At 41.3% G+C, this 21,166-nt stretch overlaps 1 protein-coding gene across 1 annotated transcript; it reads right to left on the bottom strand.

Annotated features, from left to right (window-relative positions):
- Positions 1 to 1,283: 1,283 nt before the first annotated feature.
- OCSTAMP (osteoclast stimulatory transmembrane protein) lies at positions 1,284 to 8,292 on the bottom strand. Its single transcript, XM_020779552.3, has 3 exons — positions 7,969 to 8,292; positions 5,406 to 6,456; positions 1,284 to 3,315 (listed from the first exon to the last, which is right to left on the bottom strand). Exons 1-3 carry the CDS (start codon positions 8,028 to 8,030, stop codon positions 2,950 to 2,952), a joined length of 1,479 nt encoding a protein of 492 aa, XP_020635211.3. The 5' UTR covers positions 8,031 to 8,292; the 3' UTR covers positions 1,284 to 2,949.
- Between the last annotated feature and the right edge of the window lie 12,874 nt (positions 8,293 to 21,166).

Here is a 21,166-nt window from a genome sequence, read left to right as displayed (position 1 = left end):
TGAGATTTACTTGTTTGTGAAACAGCCGGACATTTTCAATGTGACAATGTGCAGTATTAAGGCTATACCCATTACTATGACCTTTCTGGGTTAGCTGTCATATACCAGTTGCTTCAAGTAACTCTGTCACACAGGGCCATCCCTTCCATTAGGCAGAATGAGACAGCTGCCTGAGACAATTAATTATCATTTTATCATTCCTGTCAGAAGATAGAGAAAAGCTTGTGAGATTCCCCCCCCCACACACATTTGCCAAATAATTTGATTATCCTTGAGTCTTATGCATTGTGACTTGGGTCAGGACAGAGTGTTATTTCATGCTCCACGTCAGTCATTAAAATGATACGGTCTCACCAGTCTCCCCAGCTAGGGACTCCTGGGTCCCTGTACCTCTCTTAGGAGGTCTAAGGCCCTCTAACTAAATCTTCAGAACTCTCATGAAATTACAAGTTTTGTACCTTTATAGAAATGCACAAAAAATTAATCCTGCAGATGGACACTTTCTCTCTGAGACCAATCCCACCATCAATCTTGATTTCCATGAGGATTGAGGATTTTGCTTTTGTGTTTAGTTGCATTTTAGGGGTGGCGTGGGATGGGGTGTTCACTGAGGTGTTTCCCCCCCCACACACACTTTTTTCCTTAACATACAATGATAAACCAGGAATTTTCATCCGTACTGAGAACCTTGTACCTGCTCAAAAACACAAATGTATATACTCAGAACCTTTGCTCATTCTCTAGTAAATATTTAGCCTTAAACCTTTTTGCTCAGAAACTCTTCTTATACCCAATATTGTACAGAGGTTATCTTTCTAGTGGTACACGTGAGATACTCTGTCTCTACAAGAGGTCTCAGCAACACTTCAGCAAGCCTCAGTCAAGGTAAAATAAGACCAGTGAAATAATTTTGTCAAATGGATGGCCAATATATTGCTGTAGCTGGACTCAGATTTACCCGTGCACACAGTCTTCAGTGCCAGATTTGTGGCATCATATACAAATATATTGGAAGCAAAAAAAAAAATGCATTTCTAAGCCAGAGCTTTCCTTTCCCAACCCAATCTCCTGAGCCACTGGAGATTTATAGATTCTCTGGAATTACACTGAATTACTGACACTAAAATCATCTTTATCTCACAAGAAAGCTTAGCAATATATCATAAAAAGAGATTGCATACCTGCTAGTTGATGATAAGTGAACAGATCACAGCTGGAAACTCAGCTCAGCACATCTTTTCCGAGGTGGGTGAGACACTTTTAGTTCTAGTAAAAACACTTAATCCACACCAATAATTTATTTCATCTTTACCATCACTTCTGTCCCCACGGACTGATCAAACGCGGGAAATAAACCATGTTTTACAATTATGTACCTGTTGTTCCTTTATTTTTAATAAATTAATTATTTTGAGAATAAAAATATAGAAATTTAATTTCAGTTCAGACGTCTCCAATCTCAGCCCTTCTGACATTCTAGACTCCTCCCCTCGCCACTCCTTGCTGCTCACCATGATGCCTGACGTTGATGGGATATGTAGTCTTAAACATCTAGAGGGCTCAAGGTCAGGGAAAGCAGTTACACTTGAATAAATACCGCAGGCAAAACCTAGCATTTACCCTCTCTTGCCTTCCATCAGAGATATCAAGGTTTACCTGTGTGTGCATTTTTTTCCTGGATTATGGCCACCATTAGCATTGACGGTGAATTTACGCAATCAATAAATAGCTACTCTTGCAATTGTAGCTCTGTACATGATAAATATCAACAGGATATTTCCCTCTGTGCTTTTCGTTTGCCGTCATGCATTTTAAACAATTTCTTGGCCATTACTTATTCACGTTGATACTACTTTGAGGGACACCATCTCAATATAAGAAATCCTTAACATCCTGCAATTAATTAGTATTTCAAAAGCTGCTGATTGGTTGTTGTTGTTTTTTACATTAGTCTGTGTTAAAGTCCATGAGTTCATGCCATACATTTAGCCCTTTGTTGTTTGTTGTTAAGTCATGTCCGACTCTTCATGAGCCCATGGACCAGAGAACACCAGACCCTCCTGTCTTCCACTACCTCCCGGAGTTTGGTCAAATTCATGTTGGTAGCTTCAATGACACTGTCAAGCCATCTCGTCCTCTGCCGTCCCCTTCTCCTCTTGCCTTCACACTTTCCCAACATCAGGGTCTTTTCCAGGGAGTCTTCTCTGTCCAAATTATTGGAGTCTCAGGTTCAGGATCTGTCCTTCCAGCGAGCACTCAGGGTTGATTTCCTTCAGAATGGATAGATTTGTTCTCCTTGCAGTCCAGGGGACTCTCAAGAGCCTCCTCCAGCATCACAATTCAAAGGCATCAAATCTTTGGCGGTCAGCCTTCTTTATGGTCCAGCTCTCACTTCCATACATCACTACTGGAAAAACCATAGCTTTGAGTCATTTAGCCCTTAGCAATTAGTAAATCAGTTGCAGATGGCAGGACACATTTTGGGAGGCACAGCTTTATCACATTGGCCCTCCAGAGTGCAAATAGTGAGAGATTTTCCTATAAGATTGCTGTTTTTAGATGATGTTTTTTGTATGAAAAAAGATGACAGAATGTATCCAAGTTTGATAAAACATCATGAACTAAGAGGTATTGAAATTATTTGCTTTCTGGGCAACTGAAGACTGATGACAACATAATCAGAATGCCATGATTTGGATTTGGATTTGAAGTTATAGATTAATAAAAAAAATGGGTCTTAAGTTACTCCTGATCAAACTATATCTTATCGATTTCAATAGGTACAAATTGTGACCAAGTCTGGATCCAATCCATCAGTTCCCCCTGAATTCCATGAGAATTAATCATGCCAAAAAGATGTGAGCTCACAATGAAGGTCCATAACATCATATGATTATTTTCATGTTATCATTAAACAAAGCACACTCACACTTCCCATCCAGCAGTTCATCAAAATGCGGTTGTTGATTCCTTCTGCTGTCCTTCTTTCTCTTTTGTCTCATGCTTCCAAACAAGCTTCTTGTAGAGGTATTGGACTCTATTGTCTTCTTGGTTCTCAAAAAAAGAAGCTGCAATTTTTCGGCATAGTCTATGTGAGTACATTTCCAAAAATACCATGACATGGATAAGGCAGTAGAGGAGCCCAACAGCAAGGATCACACCTGTGTTTGGGGAATTTGGGTATCTTATGGGGCAGTTAGCAGAGACAAAGGTCAGATTATGATGGTAACTCCTTTGAAATGATGATTTGGACAGCTCCATAAGAATATTGTTATTAAGAACATATGGCAAAAATGGTAAAAAATTTAGCTTCACCTAAATGATAAAAAAGAAGACATCAGGATAATTATAGAGGTCATTCTTAGAGTTCTGCAATGCCTTGTATATGATGAAGGGGCTCTATATTAGATAGGACTACTGTAATGTGCTCTACATGAAGCTATTCCTGAAAGGTGTGGAGAAGATACAAGTAGCATAAAATGCATTTGCCAGTCTGTTATCTAGTACAGTGGTTCTTAACCTTGGCTTACTCAGGTGTTTTTGGACTGCAACTCCCAGAAGCCTTCACCACCAACTGTACTGGCTGGGATTTTTGGGAGCTGCAGTTCAAAACCACCTGAGTAACCCAAGGTTAAGAACCACTGATCTAGTACTGTATACCCATGGTTTTCCAACTGTGTGCTGTTTCCCTGGGGCGCCATGGAATCTCCTCTTTCTTCCTCCCTCCCATCTTCCTCCCTCACCCATAGTATACTACAGCATTTACTTGCAGTTTCTCTGGTGTCCCTGTATGCTGCACAGAGGGAATCCTGGCACATTTTTCTGCAAGCTACGTCTTTCAGAGAAGTCAGGTCAGGAGGACATGTCCCTTAAACCAGGGCTCCCCAACCCCTGGTCCACAGCCCAATGCTGGGCCGTGACTTTGGCAGGACCGGGCCATGGAGACAGATCTCCCACCCACCCCGCATGCACATCCCCCACAAATGTATGCCCCTCACATACACGCACAGTCGCATGCACACCCCATTCATGGATGCACAGATGCACACACCTCCACGAACGCATGGACACCCTACTCACCCACCACCCACCCCCAGATGCTCCACCCACCCATGGACGCAGACATGCCCTGCCCACACCCACACAGACCCTGCTTCTCCTCCCCCTCCCCCGCTAAACCAGTCCGCAGTCCGGAAAAGGTTGGGGACCACTGCTTAAGCTACCTGTATATAGTATACTCTCTATTTCCATCTAGTGGCCTGCCCTAGTGATACACCTTGGATTTTTAAAATTATTTTAAATTATTATTATTTTTCAGGCAGTAGCTAAATGAAACTGCAGGCACTTATCTCATGTAAATGACAGCCCAAATGTACTGGGGAGCCATGGCCAGTAAGTCAAGGAATTCCTGACTCTAAAATGTTTGGGAACCACAGTAAATGTATTCGTGAAGGTTTTCACGGCCGGGATCTAATGGCTGTTGTGGCTTTTTCGGGCTCTTTGGCCGTGTTCTGAAGGTTGTTCTTCCTAACGTTTCACCAGTCTCTGTGGCCGGCATCTTCAGTGCTGTCCTCAAAGAGCCCGAAAAACCTACAAGAACCAACCACAGTAAAGAATGTATACGGACAATCTCAAACCACATGCACTGGCTTCTTGCTCGCTACTGAGATAACTTCAGAGTGTTGGTTTTGACCTACAGAATCCTAAATGGCTTCAAACCCAGACATTTGACACACCCTGAACATGACCAGAATCTTAGATCTTTAAGTGGAGGCCCCATTGTTTGCCTCACCATACAAAGATAAGAGGTGAGCAAGTCTATGACACACAGCTTTTTCAGTACCAGCATCCCAATCACGGAACTAAATCCAAGGCTGAGAAATCAGACACTATATTAATTCCTAGTTTGTGGTGGCTGTGCTAAACATATTTAATAGTTAAATTCAAGTTAAATTGAACCTAGAGAAGGTATGCCCAACTGGGTTGGGAAGAGGGAAAGGAGAGAGAAAAAGGTTTGGTGTTGCTCCCTTCTTCACAAAGGCTTGTGAAGGAGGAGGAGGAAGGAATGTTTTAGCCCCCCACAAGTGGGAAATGGTTCTCCCCATTGGAGCTGCTGGAAAATTGCTGCTACCAGCAGCTGCCACTGCTGCCCTTAGCAGAGGACCACCTGATACCCATTCTTCCCATCGGAGTCCTGGGAAAGGTACAGTAAAGCACTAACATGCCGGCTCCATAAAAAAAATCTGGAGGAGCAGTTGCCCCAGGAGACACACATTACGATTCTAAGACCATGTGACTACCAAATGACTGTATGTTGCATTTGTTAACACTGCAGCATATTTCAAGGCATATGGTCGGTGTAGTCTGGCTCTAAGTTAGCTTTATTATGAAGTTTCAATACTTACGTCATATTTTATCTGGAAGCTAATTGGCACTACGGGGAGCTGAGTGATTTCAGTCACAGCTGCTTGAGCCAAATGGAAGGCAATATAATCTGTTGCTATGGTTATCACCGTCAACATCAGCACCAAGGTAAGAAGGAAAATGTGGGTTAAATAAGTCATGATTTCTTCTCGAGTTAGCTTGAGACCAGTTGATTTGATCAGCTTCCCAGAGGAATAAGCCAGCAAGTGAGTTGCTCTCTTCTCCTGAAGCAAATCTTCTAGTTTTTGAGTAATGTAAATATTATCAAATTGGAGATCAGTGAGATAACTCTTCAAGTACCAAGCTGATTCATATATGAGACAGCAAAGGAAGAAGCCAGCAGATACTCGGTTGGCCAACAGCATGACCTTCTGGACAACCACTTCAGCTTGCATGAAATCTTCCTTGATTCCTTGGCTAGCACTGGCCATTTTCTGATGAAGTAAGAAGTTATTGTTCTGGGTTTTAAAATGGATATGGCTGTCCCTCTGAGTCCATAATTTGTCAGGCAACTTGTCCGGCACCTCCCTGAGAGAATGACTGAAGTCCAGTGAAGCATTGCTTAGCAAAAAGGTGGAGGCCAGAAGGCTCTCAGAAGAATCCTTGCATATACATTTAATGATCTGTAGGATGGCCTGGATGTTGCCCATGATGTTTGGAATGATATTGACAGCTACAGTCACGAAGCAGGCGGACAGGAGCAATCTCCGCCCTTGCCTAGTCCCTAATGTAGGCCCAATTATAGTGAACATGCAACGGGCAGGGTGAACCAAAAAGAGGGTCCACAAAACTACCAGGCCAGTGACTAGGGAAGCTGCAGTAGAGAACTGGGATGAATACTGGAGTGAGGAAAACATCCAGCAATAGAAGAGGCCTCCGACTGATCCAGCAATGCAACAGCACGTCAGAAATAAGGATAAAAGTTGACGGTAATTTGATGGTGCTGGTGTGGAATAAGCAATCCAAGCTTCTAGAGTGCATTCTTGGATCCTGGGCAGCAGATTCTTCTGACAGTAGGTCCAGACCTCTATCCTGCATTAGTAAAAAAAAATATTACTGACGGTTAGAAATGAAATGGCAAATAAATGAAATGTGCTAAAACTCTTCTTGATTTGCAATCTTCAGATTCACTTTCTGAATGTGAAAAATGATTTCTAAATGCTGGTCAATGACCGTAATAAACATTTATTATTATTATTATTATTATTATTATTATTATTATTATTATTATTATTATTATTATTATTATTATTATTATTATTATTATTATTATCTAAATCCTGCAAGGCTTGATTTGCACAGATTGTATATTTGCAAAGACATAAGTCAACTGAATGTGGCAAATCTACTGTATGATTTCTAATATCTGCCCTGCTGCCAAATGCTAAAATCTATTGTCATCTATGAAATACTGTGGAGTACTAAAGGATGTTACATGCAATCAGTAATTAAGTATCATCCAATGCTAAACACTAATAACATTGTATGACAAACATCCAGTACTGTCAATAAACTTGTTAATAAACTTTGTCGTTGTTGTTGAGCACGTCTGAGCAGGGGGCTGAAAACAGTCCCTATCTATGCTACATGTAGCATAAAATATAATTTTACTTGCCTTTATCAGAAGCAGTAAATTAAAACTTGGCCTTATTGTGTCATAGCTGGTATAGAAAACTGTGAGAAGGTAGATTTGAATTGATCTTGAGTCGCAGTGCTTCTCATTCTCAGCTGCTTAAGACTCATCACTACCGCTCTGAATGCATCTAAAAACGTTTGCTTTCAGAAGCTAGAGAAATAAAAATAAAGCTGAAGGGAGAGAAATAAAAATAAAGCAGAACATCCAGCTCTGCAAACAATCACTGGAGCCCTTCTCTCTCCCCCCCCCCCCCGTAGTTTATCACCTGGCCTTGCCCTTTATGTTTTTCCTTTTGCAGGTATGAGGCCTTCACAGAGAATAGGAATCTTACAAATTCTGCCATAGACCCAAACAAGTATCAAGTCAGAGTCTTTAAAAGTGCACAGGACAAGTCAGTCACACAATCTGTGCACCCTGTTTTCAGGCTTAGATTGGGTCAGAAGGTTCCTAGTAGGAAAAATACACACACACACTCTAATTTTTTAAAACTACACTTCTCCCTTGAAGTGCATGGGCTTGAGCAGCATGGTTTTGATTATACTTTTTTTTTTCAATAATCACTAACTCACTCAATCAATCAATAAAAATTAACATCCAATAGATACATTTTCAGTATCCTGGCATGGCAACTCCACATGGTGGTTGGGGAGGATACTGTGTGCGTGTATGTAAAAGAATAAACTATTTATGCTTTGTAGTCACGTTTTGGGGGACATAAGAGTTAAACACGGACTTTGAACGACATAGGGGTCTGGCACCCCTGAGCCCAGTGTTGTTGAAGGGGGAAATGAAGAACTTCCTCAGTTCTAGCTAGCATGTCTTGAACTTCTGCAGAAGGGAACAATCCTCATAAGTAGTTTTTACTGCTGAATATAATAAATATTCTAGTATATATATATTCTACATACCCAGTTTTATAAAGATATCCTGAGTTCCTTTGTACGTGGTCAGCAATCCAGTTAATCTTCATTGTATTTTAGTATAATATAAAAAATCTTCAGATAAAACTCCAAGAGAAAAAGACAGAAACAACCAGGAAGACGTGTGTAAACCTGAAAATGGCTCAGGTTTATTGATAATGTCCGTGTTTCAATCGGGCTTGAAGGTGTATCCTAAATGGAAGTGTAGAATACATTCTCCTCCACAGCTGTCCAGTCTTTCCTCGGTGTTTGTGACACTGTGGAATTGAGGAAGACACGACCAATTGCAGTTGTTTCACAGATTGACTTCCAGACTGTAGGAACTTGTGATGATGACTTCAGTTTAAAAACCACCTCTAGGTATTAGAATGGATTGCTCACTATGAATAAGCACTGGCTCCTGGTGATGAATTTAGTCAGCTGATCCCCACTGATATTTGGTGAACAATTTGAATGTGTTATGCACTTTTGCTTGAGAAAATCAGCATTTAAAAACATAAGGCTTTGTGTGCCGTAGCAATAAGTGTGTGTGTGTGTGTGTGTGTGTGTGTGTGTGTGTGTGTGTGTGTGTGTGTGTGTGTGTGTGTGTGTGTGTGTGTGTGTGTGTGTGTGTGAGAGAGAGAGAGAGAGAGAGAGAGAGAGAGAGAGAGAGAGAGAGAGAGAGAGCTCACAGTGGAATACTTTAACAAGCAACTATGTTTGCTAAAGAACTATGACAACTCTCTAACTGCGTTTACGGTTTTGTTTGCTATATCCCTCCAAAAGGGATTGTAGAGCCAGGTTTGACAGCCTCTACACTGTACAGTTTCTCTGTGTTGTGACCAACTACTAGCCAAAATTTTGGGTGATGGCATTTTAAAAAGGCAGAATATTTCTGTCACCAACATGTCAAGCTACACCTGCTAACACTCTCTTTCCCACACAACTATTAAAGGTAGAAGATCCAGGAGCTCTTTTTCTCTCACATGGCCACCCTACCCCAATTTCAAAGAATACTCATAGACTAGAAGTAGTTTTTGAGCATAGACAGAGAGCTGACTCCCCCACAGGGGTACCTGCAGCACTTGGAGATGTTAGGTTTTTGAACTACAGCTCCCCAAATCCCACGGTCAGTGGGAATGTAAGTCTGGGAAACTATGAAGACGCACTTTTCAAGGTGAAAGTGCTTAAATCAAAATGGGCAAAATTTTGTCTGTCTTTTACATGGAACCCCACAAGCCCCACCCATTGTCACTTTGATTGAAAGATTTTGTGTCTATCAGAATGTTGGACACCTGGATGTTCCTGTGTTGCTCTATTTATTTATTTATTTATTTATTTATTTGTTTGTTTTATATCCTGTCCATCTGGTCTGGTCGACCAGTGTGACTGAGCAGCTGTTAGCAGTATAGGGTTAGACCATAATAATATTTTTTGAGACAAATCAGCTATCATATCATTTGCCTTAATGCTGGGGAATGGACACGTTTCGCCAAATAAATCATAGCTGAGAGGAAACATGGGCAATCATGTACTGTCAAGTCAATTCTGACTTATGGTGATCCTTTCCAGGGTTTTTTTTAAAGCATCCTGGGGCTGTGCAGCTTGTCCGTGGCTTACACAGGCTGACTCTTCTCTCTGGAGGCACAGTGGGGAATTGAACTCCCAGCCTCTGGCTCTGCAGTCAGATACCTAATTCAATGAGTGATCCAGCCGGCGAGTCTATTTAGCTTTTTATCTCTGCCATGGCCACAGCCAAAATCCTCTCTTCCAAAGCTAATACAGTACAGTACGTATTTGCATTTCAAGAGAAGCTCCCACTGATGCCAAGGAAGACTCTCTTTGAAATGCAAACAGCAGGTCTGGAGACAAAAAATTTTTTTGTCATGACCAAAGCAAGAAAAAAAAAAGAATTAAGTTTCTCCTCTCCCTCCACTGTCTAGAAGACTGCCTGTCTATTTAACTCCCCAGAATGGACATGTTAAAATAATATGTAGTTTGGACACTTCGTTTGGCAGCCTGGGCATTAAAAAAACAAAAAAACTAGCTAGTGTTCAAAATCATGCCAGTGGCAACCTTGGATATGAACAGATATTAAAAAACTAGAATTTTTAAAAAATGACTCTGGCATAGCGGGAAAGCATTTACTGTTGTCCATCTGGGCAGGAGCAGCTGTTCCCCCCCCAGGTTATTTTTGTGTGCATTAGGCTGAGATATTCATTCCACCAGTGAGCCAATAACTTGCTTTTAACCCAAAGCCAAAAAGATGAATGACTCAGGAACACATGGAAGAAGTACACAGATAGTCACTGAGTGGGTGGTATTAGTTATCAATACTGCAAGGATGTTACTTGATGCAACCATTACATATTTGGAAACTGGTTCTCCAGAATTGTTGATTTCATTTTACCTCAGCAACCAAAGAGACACCAGAGTTATTTCCTCTTTCTCTGAGTGGAAAGAAAAATAAATTTATTTCTTATTGGGGAAACCTGCTACCTTCTTTTTCTTTAAAAATGTCCTTAAAGAATATATATATAATTGGGTGTGGGAATGGAAGGAATGAAAGGGGATGTGGCTAGTGTTGTGTTTCTAAATGCCTCAACTTCTACATTTATTCAGCTGCCTGTCTCTTGTTAAAAAAAACCATGAGAACATCTGAAGTGTAGTTCTTGTTATACTAGATAGGTCTCTGGGCACCAACTAAAGTCTTGAAGAATTTCTGTGATGCCCTGGTTCTGTAGGCAGAGTTGAGGCAATCACAGAGCAGAGCAAAGAGGCCAGAGGAACATATGGAGTGAACTAGCAACTCATACAGATCCTTATTATTAGATATTGTACTTGTCAGATCAAAAATGTTAAAATTAAAAAGATACCACATGATTAAAAGTGGCGAAAGGGGAATTAAAATTGGAATGCCTCAATCTCAGGCCGAGTAGCACAGAAGAGGGGAAGCTGATTTTTGTCTGTGAGAGATGCCTTTAAAGCTTTTAAATATTTTAATTTTGCCTTTTTAATTATGTAAGATGCCTTGGGGCCTTCTTAGGGAGAAAGACAGAAAAAAATATTATAAACAAGCAAGCAAACAAACAAAGCCTGGACACATATTTCCATCTATTCCCATCAGGCACCAGCGTTTCCTGATTCATCTTGGAGGTATTTTTATGCAATTGCAAAGTTTGGTTTTAGGCAACACCTTTATTGGATCACTAAAAAGAAAAAAAACCTTACACATTCAATCGCACAGAATTCACCATCAAGTGAAACGGTACCAAACTTGCATGCATGCACATGCATGAGCGTGCACACACATGCACGTGCACCCATACACACGTAAGCTGGGTACTCAGTTTACTGACCTCAGAAGGATGGAAGGCTGAGTCATCCTGAGCCAGCTCTCTGAGGTCAGGATCGAACTCAGGTCATGATCTGAGTCTCGACTGCAGTACTGCAATTTAACCAGTGTGCCATGTGATAGAATGGCCACATCTGATGCAGTTATTGTTTTGTGTGTGGTGTTGGTGCACTGTTGGTGCACCCAAAATCAGGGATGATGGAAGGATATAAGGAGGCATCCATTCAGAGAAAGGCACCCAGCAATTCCAGTCCAGGCAGTAGACTCCCACGAGGCAGCTACCAGAGCTGGTAGGGTGCTATGATAAAGGGTGAACCATCACCCTCACCCTGTATAGCCTAGTCCTAAGTTTGCTAAATTTTTATGGCTTATGTATTTTTATGGCTTATGCGTATTAAGTTAATTAAAATTATTCTGCCTACTCTAATGGCCATAACTGTTAGGAGTTGCAGTCCAAAAACACCTGAGTAACCCAAGGTTAAGAACCACTGCTCTACAAGCCTCCTTCCCCTATTCATTCTCTTACCTTGCAGTGGTAGTAAAAAGTCTCAGTGTAAATTTGTGTTGAGGCCTGCCTATCACCTCCTCAATTCAGTTTCCTCAAGGCCTGGGTGCCAGGTACTGCTGTGAATGTAGATTTCCTAGGTGCCCCAAAGCTACAAAAGATAATATGACCTAGGAAAACTGTTGTTATGATGCTGTTGTTGCAATAGTCCAGAAAATATGGGCAGAGCCTTCTTGTAGATCTCTCCAGTGAGAATTTCTCCCTTGTTTATAGCAGATAAATAAGGAAGAAGGAGCTGATGGAGGTTTGCAATAAGAAAGGTGAAGATAATGGCTGTCTTTCTCATTAGAATGGAAAACATGGCTATCCCTATTTAAGCAATTGTTTCTAAATTTGCCTCTGTGTATCTGAAGTAGCATCTACAAATCCATGCTGTTTCCTTCCTTCTTTCCTTCTTTCCTTCTTTCCTTCTTTCCTTCCTTCCTTCCTTCCTTCCTTCCTTCCTTCCTTCCTTCCTTCCTTCCTTCCTCTATTGAAAGAGGGAGGCAAGAAAAGAGAATTAGGCTCTAGCTTCAGTCTGAGCCAATCTATAGACAAATGTTATTATTTGCTATGGCTCTCTTGGGCTTATATCCAATGGTGTCATTGCACTAGTGCAAGGTCCATTGTACTGGTGGACATACGTACGTTTGCAGAGATGATGCAAGAATAGCACCCACTACACTTTTTGTTGTATAAGCATTTGCGCAACAGCGTAAGAGATGTGCCACTATTCACATTTCACTAATCTGACATTGGACGTAAGCTTTAAGAATAAAGGGCATTTCATTCATATAATTTTATGGGATTGCCTATGAAGTACCAAACAGTTGTCTCTTTAACATCAATTCTTCTATCAAATGTGTCTCCTGGCTTTGTGATTTCAAATCCCAGTGGTGCTATATGTTACAAGCGAATTACGGATCACTCATGAGCCTTACTAAATGTGGGGTGGTTTGTGCGTGTGTGTATTCATGACTTGCTATTTTATCTGTTCATATACTTTGCCTAGCTGGTTTGTTCTGAGCACATTCCTTTACAATGTCTTTGGGCATAAATCATCTTCCTCTGCCCTTGCACTGCATCCAGGTAAATATAAGCAAAAAGGTTTGTCAGACAAGACAGGTTGGTGCACCTGAGCCCCAGAGCCTGCTATTAGTGACAGTCCCTGTAACACATGGGGTGACAACCATGAAAAAGAGACTCTTAACATGTACAGAGCATTGTTGTTGTTTAGTCATTTAGTCGCGTCTGACTCTTCATGACCCCATGGACCAGAGCATGCTAGGTCCTCCTGTCTTCCACTGTCTCCCGGATCACGTTAGTAGCTTCGCTGACACTGTTCAACCATCTCAGCCTCTGTCGTCCCCTTCTCCTCTTTCCTTCACACCTTCCTCTTTCCTTCACACATGTTAGCATCAGGGTCTTTTCCAGGGAGATTTCTCTTCTCATGAGATGGCCAAAGTATTGGAGCCTCAGCTTCAGGATCTGCCCTTCCAGTGAGCACTCAGAGTTGATTTCCTTTAGAATGGATAGGTTTGATCTCCTTGGAGCTACTTGTACTTGTCCTCCGCTCTTCCTCAGTAGCATGTTGGACGCCTTCTGACCTGAGGGGCCCATCTTCCAGCATCATATCTTTTAGCCTTTTGTTTCTGTTCATGGAGTTTTCTTGACAAAGATACTGGAGTGGCATTGCCAATTCCTACTCCATGTGGATTACATTTAGCCGGAACTCTCCACTATGACCTGACCATCTTGGGTGTCCCTGCACGGCATAGCCCATAACTTCTCTGAGTGACTGAAGCCCCCTTGCCACAACAAGGCAGCAATCCATGAAGAGGGTACAGATCATGCATGATTCATTACTAGGAAACTATAGATAAGCCCTCCATAGAAGTGAGATTAGAAATGAGGCTATATGATCTTATCACTTTAATTTTTGGGATAGATTTGAATCCCAGACCTCCTCTGATAAGAAATTAACTTATATGGGCAAAACTCAGGCTGTAAGGGTCAACAGCTACAAAATGGCAAAATAAATTGATTTGTACTTTCACTCTCCTTATTACTTTCTCTTTTAAAGGCGGACAACTACTGATGGTTCTCCAACAGATTGCAAAATGTTAATAATTCTGGCAGGGTAAAAGTGCATCATTTTAAGGGAACATTGGAAAAGCATTGGGTCAGCTTGTCCCAGGTCTGGTAATGTGAGTTTCTAGGACGACAATGCTTGCAAGGAAATTCTGAGAATTGTAGCCAGTAAGGTTTTCTGAGCTCCGAGCTTAATGACTGAGAACATACTTTGCATCCGGAAGGTTGCATATTAAATCTCCCCACTCTAACTTAACATCTACTTGAAGGACAGGAGAGAACATGGAACTGCTGCAAGGTTGCTGGCGGTGGCAAGGAGAACTCATCACTCTAGCACTATCTGGCAGTGGCTTGCCAAGGATTCAGGTAGAGATCTCGCTAATGATCCAGAACCTGCCACCTTGTATGTAGAAGACACACCATGCCTTACCACTAAACCACAACCCTCCCCCAGTGATACCGAGCCAGGTGTGCCAATGGTCTGATGGTCCTATATTCCAAGAGTCCATCAAAAAACCTCCAGCATGTGTCATACTGGACCCCACCAGTGTTTCCCCAGCTCACTAGAACAGTAGTTGAAGAGGCACCAGCAGGAGGGAAGGAAGAACTGAATATATCCCCTCTGCTCTTTTCCTTTGGTCAGGGCTGGCTCTGCTGCGAGGCAGAGGGAGGCAGCCTCCCAGTCAGCAGATACTGATGGGCCTGGAATGGCTAGTGCTGTTGTTTACCTTGTAATCTGCTCCGTGCTCCTACTGACAGGCCACCCTTCTGTGCCGAGGTGCTGTGCAAGATGACTTTGTCTGATAAAACAGTGTCAGTGGTCCATCTGGTCAGCTTTCATACACACCCTGAAGCAGTAAAATGTTTGGGACCAGCCCCCTCTCTAGCACAAGAATTCCATGGATCACCACTCTGAATGCACCTAAATATTGTAGATTACATTCAGATTATTTTATTGTTGATCATGCAGCAACAATTCCACACACACACCAGCCAATCATTGCATACTTCACTTTATTGCACCAAGATTATTGTTTCCTCCAAGATCAGGTAAGTGTACTGTAAGGTATCAGGTGTGCAAGCTAAATCAATACGCTCTGTGATAGATGTATTCAGTGCACAAGTCTTCTGCTCTGATGAACTGATGTATTCACACTCCTGGAGATGACTAACATAAAAGTTTGTACAGAAGACATCTAGGGAATTTGGAAGATATTAATCAAGTTTTCCCACTAGGGCCTTTACAGAAAGACACAGAGTACAAAACCTTCCATTTTAATACCCTCCATTTTAATACTGCAACCCTTCCTCTCATAAGGAACCCACAAGCCTTCTGTGACTGATCCCGGCTTTCTGGAATCTCTCGTGCATGTGAATGAATCGTTTATCAACAACAGAATTTATTAACCACCTGTATGAATCTATGCTGACTCCTGGTGGCTAAATGCTGTTATGTCATGCCTGCACCACCTGTTACTGAACGCAATGAAAGAAATCAAGTCAGAATCTAGAAGAAAAGACTTGCAAAGGAATTCCCAAAGGATCTTCCACTCCTGATGCAATGTCTGATAGACACAGGGAGATGGCTCCTTTCAAAGGAATGATTGCTATGGAAATCCAATACTGTGGCAACTATAGACAATGCAGCATGTGAAAGGGGAATTGGGATAATAGAATCATAAATAGTTAAGTTGGAAGGGGCCTATAAGGCCATCAAGCCCAACCCCCTGCTTGATGCAGGAATACAAATCAAAGGATATCTGCCAGGTGGTTGTCTAAGTTTCTCTTGAATGCCTCCAGTGTTGGATCACTTGCCACTTCTCAAGGTAATTGGTTCCATTGTCGTACTGCTCCAACAGTTAGGATGTTTTCCCTGATATTCAATCAAAATGTGGCTTTCTGCAATTTGAGTCCAGGATCAGGCCTGCTCCACAAACAAAAGAATCCATCCACACAGAAGCCTACACGTTTGTATGTTTTTAACAATCACAATCTAAGCCTACCCTCCTTTACTACTCTAAGGGCATTTGCACATTTTTACAATATTCCAGCAGCAAGATCAAGGAGGGAAACAAACAACTGACGAGTATCTAAATAGGGTAGATGAACAAAACCAGATAGGCATTGAAACCTTGCAGCATCCCATTTTTGAAATTAAAATAATAGCTCCTGCTTTCTTTTTTTTTTTCCCCACCTGAGGTCACTTTCAGTGTTAGAATCCTGGATAAAACCATCCAGTTCCACAGAACATGTCATTCAGTCTTCACCTTTTTAACTCAACTTGGCAGAGTGTTTACTTTGTCTGGAACAACATCAAACACATCTGCTCTAGGGATCCTCTGGAAAGTTAAAGACGACTTCTGGGGAAATGACAAAGGTGTTAACTTTACTTGTATTGTGCAACCTGCATTCATTCTCAGTGGTGGAAGCGCCATGATAGAATGTGCTGTACAACAGTGGTCCCCAACCTTGGGCCTCCAGATGTTCTTGGACTTCAACTCCCAGAAATCCTGGCCAGCAGAAGTGGTGGTGAAGGCTTCTGGGAGTTGTATTCTAAGAACATCTGGAGGCCCAAGGTTGGGGACCACTGCTGTACAACACCAAACAGTAATTATCTGTGTGTGCTTTTGGAGTCACGGCAATGATAACAACTGCAAGCTGGCATTTCCATTAAAATGAAACATGTCCATCAGCAAGCACCTTATACAGTCATCTCAAATCGCACCTATGACTATGGGTAAACAAGGCTGAATCTATTACATAAATTTTGGTGCATTTAATAATAACTTTCAGTTGTCCTCACCATAATTCCTAGATTGTAATATTAACAAAAGGACAAGACTTGGTGAGATAACTGTTGCATGTCAAATCCTCTTCCTTGACCTCCTTTTCTCTCTCCCTAATTATGAGGTACTCCAGTAATCATGGGTTTAGTAGATCTAAAGACCCATTCAATTGATTTAGACAGATGAAGTCCCAAGGAAAAACTAACAAGTAGAGCAACAGCAAAAGTAGTTCAAGGGTGTGCTATTGGTGTGCTTATGTTCATTGGCTCAGACTAACACTGCAACAGTACACAATTGCTAATACCACTGTGTAAATGGGCAAGGAGTATTTCCAAAACAGTCCCACTGACAGTTACTATGCAAGAGCAAAATAGGTACCATCATATCTATTTTGCTCTTGTATAGTAACTGTCAGTGGGACTGTTTTGGTACCAAAATAGGTACCAGTAGGCACACCATACAGCTAGTATGATGGTACCTATTTTGCTCTTGTGGCCACAATGAATTCTTAAAACATTTCTCCGAGTTACTCTATAACCACAATGCAATAGGTGCAAGACCCCTGAAACAACAGGTGTGGGAAGCCAAACAAATAGGAATTGCACTGCTACTTCTACTTAATCACAGCATGACAGCTCAAAATTAAGTACACCATTAATTTTCTACTATACATACATTTGTATCTGGAAAAGTTGTACCTATTAAATTTCTGTGTATTAGGCTGTTGTCCAGTGCATACAAGCAGGGCTGGTCAAAGGAATATGATGAGCTTGAATAGTTTAGGCTTGATAATTTGTCCTAAATGAATCTGGCCTTCATTCCAAGAGAAAAATCCACTCACTAGTGGTCCTCCAGAAGCTGCTAGAGAGTTTTCTTTTAAAAGAAAGGCACTTGATGTGTTTAATCTGCCTCTGCCTTTTAAAATAGTTCCTTGCTGATGCTCTGCTGTTTTCTGTGTTATTTTTGTGTTTTATTGGTTGAAATCCTTTTGGAAGGAGTGATCTTTGGACACGAAATGCCTCAAGTTAAGAAATGCCTTTAGGTGTTATCTGTTGTGCAACAGATAACATCTATGGAGTCTTCTTAACTTGAGTCAATTTACTAAGGAGTAATCCTATTACTAATAGGAAGGAGTAATTATCTAGAGAAGAGTTGGCTAGATAGCTTGGTAAAATGGGTATTTGGCTGTGGAGCAAAACGTTTGATTCTCACTGTGCTTCCTGCGAGTAGATCCAGCCTATGCAACCTTAGGCAAGCTGCACAGTCAACAGGATGCCCCAAGAAGAAGGGAATGGTAAACCACTTCTCTCTACCTAGAAATACTTGAAAAAATACAAGTCAGAATTGACTTGGTAGTAGGCAATTACGATTAACTATCCAGAGGGGGCACCAAATTAAGGAAAGCTGTTGTACAGGAAAAGAACAGAATGCAATTTCCTAACAGGTGAGAATCTATCATTCAGAATTCTGTAGCTAGCAGTGGCACTGTCACCCTAATCCAAGAATCTCAATGGTTTTCTGAGCAATCAGCCGAAGTCCATGTTTATCCAGAGGTTTTATAGTCCTTGTGCCCATCATATCTCCACAGAATGGGAACCTAAGTTGATCACTGGGGATATATTTCCATTCAACACAACTGCTTCTTGTTTTATTGTGTCTTTTTCATTCATGTTGGAAGCAATTCAGTAGTGCTTCCAGAACAGAAGGATCAGGCGAAGAGCACTGTTGTTGCCCAGGGGGTATTCAAATGGGTTCACAGTCTTCATTTTCAGGGAGACTTCCTTCACGTCTTCCAGTTCATTGCATGGAAACTAGTGAATCACTCTACTTGTGCAATGACAATATGTGCAAGAGAGGAAACTCAAGTGCCACCCTTTGCCTGTGACTCACATATACGTATAGGACACAACACAGTGCAAATAAGGGTAACGAGTACATTGTATCTTTAGTTGTCACAGCCATTCAAACGGCTTTTCACATTACATAGCTCTGGCTACATTTGCATCAGTGATACAATTTTAATGCTGTTTTCATAGCAATTGAAACTATGAGTAAAAAGAAAGGGAAACAGAGATGTGTTTAATGGCTGTATTTTCCAGGCACACTCCAGGAGCAGATCCTGAATAAGACAAGGTAAGCAGAGAATTACAAAGTCACTGACTTCCTATTTTGCATCATAGCAAAAATCCACTTTCATCTCATCCCCCTAGTATTGTATCTTTCCAAGTATTTTTTCAATTGGAATATCTTCAAATTTTTTATACACATGCATAACGTTAACAAAATCTGAATTACAATGGTGATTACAATCACTGTCCATGTACAAACACTTTCATTGAAAGTACTCAGATAATTTATATGAAAAGAAACTAAAGATTTCACTGCTTTAATAACTGCCATTAATTTTGACTTATTTATTACATTTATTCGCACCTTTCTGAAAATGAGCCCAAGGAGGACCCCACCTGGTCCTCACAACAGCCCTGTGAGGTTGGTTATGCTGAAATACTTATGTCTGTTATCAAAAATCTAGATTTATAAAGTATGCACTGTTAGGATCAACTGGGAAGAGATCTTCTGAGAGTGTGTAATATGATCATTCAACGGTATAATTTTGCACCTCTCTAGGTAAAGGTAAAGGTTCCCCTTGACAATTTTTGTCCAGTCGTGTTCGACTCTAGGGGGCGGTGCTCATCCCCCTTTCTAGGCCATAGAGCCAGCGTTTTGTCCGAAGACAATCTTCCGTGGTCACATAGCCAGTGCGACTTAGACACGGAACGCTGTAACCTTCCCACCGAGGTGGTCCCTATTTATCTACTCGCATTTGCATGCTTTCGAACTGCTAGGTTGGCGGGAGCTGGGACAAGCAATGGGTGCTCACTCCATCATGTGGATTCGATCTTACAGCTGCAGATCTATAGCCCTTACAGCACAGGGGCTTCTGCAGTTTAACCCACAGCGCCACCACTCTAGCCAGTGCTAAAAGCTTTGTACCATAATCTTCCCATCAGCATGTAGGAGTCATCCATCACTTCTCTAACCCTTTATATGTTTACAGTCCTTACATCACTTTTTTTCACAACAACCCTTTGAAGTGGATCACTGTATTCAATGGGCTGAGACAGTGACTTTTCTCAGGCTATTGAGACTGAACACATGGGGCTAATTTGAAAATTTCCTCCTTTCTTTGGTGTGAACATATATTTTCTATGCAGGGCGACATGTTTTGAGTTTCCAGAATGGTTCAGTTTTGAACTTGGGAAAGATTATTGTTGAAGGCACCTCTTGGCTAGCATTCTCATGTACTGAGCTTTGGAAAGTTATCCTTTTGGAACTACAACTCCCATAATCCCTCAGCAAGCATGACTATAGGCTGTCTAGCCATGGCAGCAGGAAGATTTTGGGAAATACAGTCCAAGAAAAAAGATTTCCACCCCCCCCCCAAGTTCTGCTGGTGTCATCCATATACATAATATTCACACATAATCTCTCAAGTACTTCTGCAATAGTTATAAAAGTGTACACTTTTTTAAAAAAAATTGAAGCTTGGATATACATGTCTAAGCAAACCTCCTTTTTAAGAATAAAGCCAATTTTAAACCAGTGGGCCTCCAGATGTTGCTAAACACCATTTCCCACCAGGCTAACAAACATGGCTAATGACCAAAGTATAGTGGTTCCCAGCCATGAGTCCCCAGAAGGTCTTGGACTACAACTCCCAGAAATCCTGGCTAGCACAGCTAGTGGTGAAGGCTTTTGGGAGTTTTTGTCCAAGAACATCTGGGGAGCAAAGGTTGGGAACCATTAGTGTAGTATGATGGGAGCGGCAGCTCCTCAAGAACTGGAAAGCCCTCATATTTGTTGTAAAGTCTGGGTCACCAGGTGAAGGATCAGCTGTGATCACTTAAAAACCACTTAAATTTGTCTTCACTCCCAATGAGTTAACTTCTGAAGATGATTTAAACTCTTTTAAGTCACATACTTGACACACCAGCTGTCAAGTCATCTTCATATTTGAAAAGTTCAAAGCTAGTGAGAATGACTTGCAATAGCAATATCCATACTGTGCTTCAAAACTAGTGGCATATTGGCAAAATTAAAGGGATATTGTCTAAAATAATATCTGTAGCCAGTAAAGGTAAGGCTGAGCTAGATGTATCAATGGTGTTACTCAGCTTGAGGCATCTTCCTATGTTCTATTAAGCTCCTATGTAGTCCCTACTATCTCATACAATATCTTACTGTTTGCATATCGTCTCCTGGGAATCTCACTCAAACAAATTTCTAGGTCACTCAAGAAGTACAAAATTAGGTATGATTTGTCAGCTTGGGAGTTTTATGCCATCCCTCTCCCAGAACACATTCCTGGCCTTCATCCTTCTCCACATCCTCTTTTGTCTTTATATGTTTGTGTGTGATTTTTTTTTATAA

This window comes from Pogona vitticeps, chromosome 4 (assembly GCF_051106095.1).
Source record: "Pogona vitticeps strain Pit_001003342236 chromosome 4, PviZW2.1, whole genome shotgun sequence".
Taxonomy (NCBI): domain Eukaryota; kingdom Metazoa; phylum Chordata; class Lepidosauria; order Squamata; family Agamidae; genus Pogona; species Pogona vitticeps.
The sequence above is the reverse complement of the archived record's forward strand: the minus strand, read 5'-3'. Positions and strand labels throughout refer to the sequence as shown.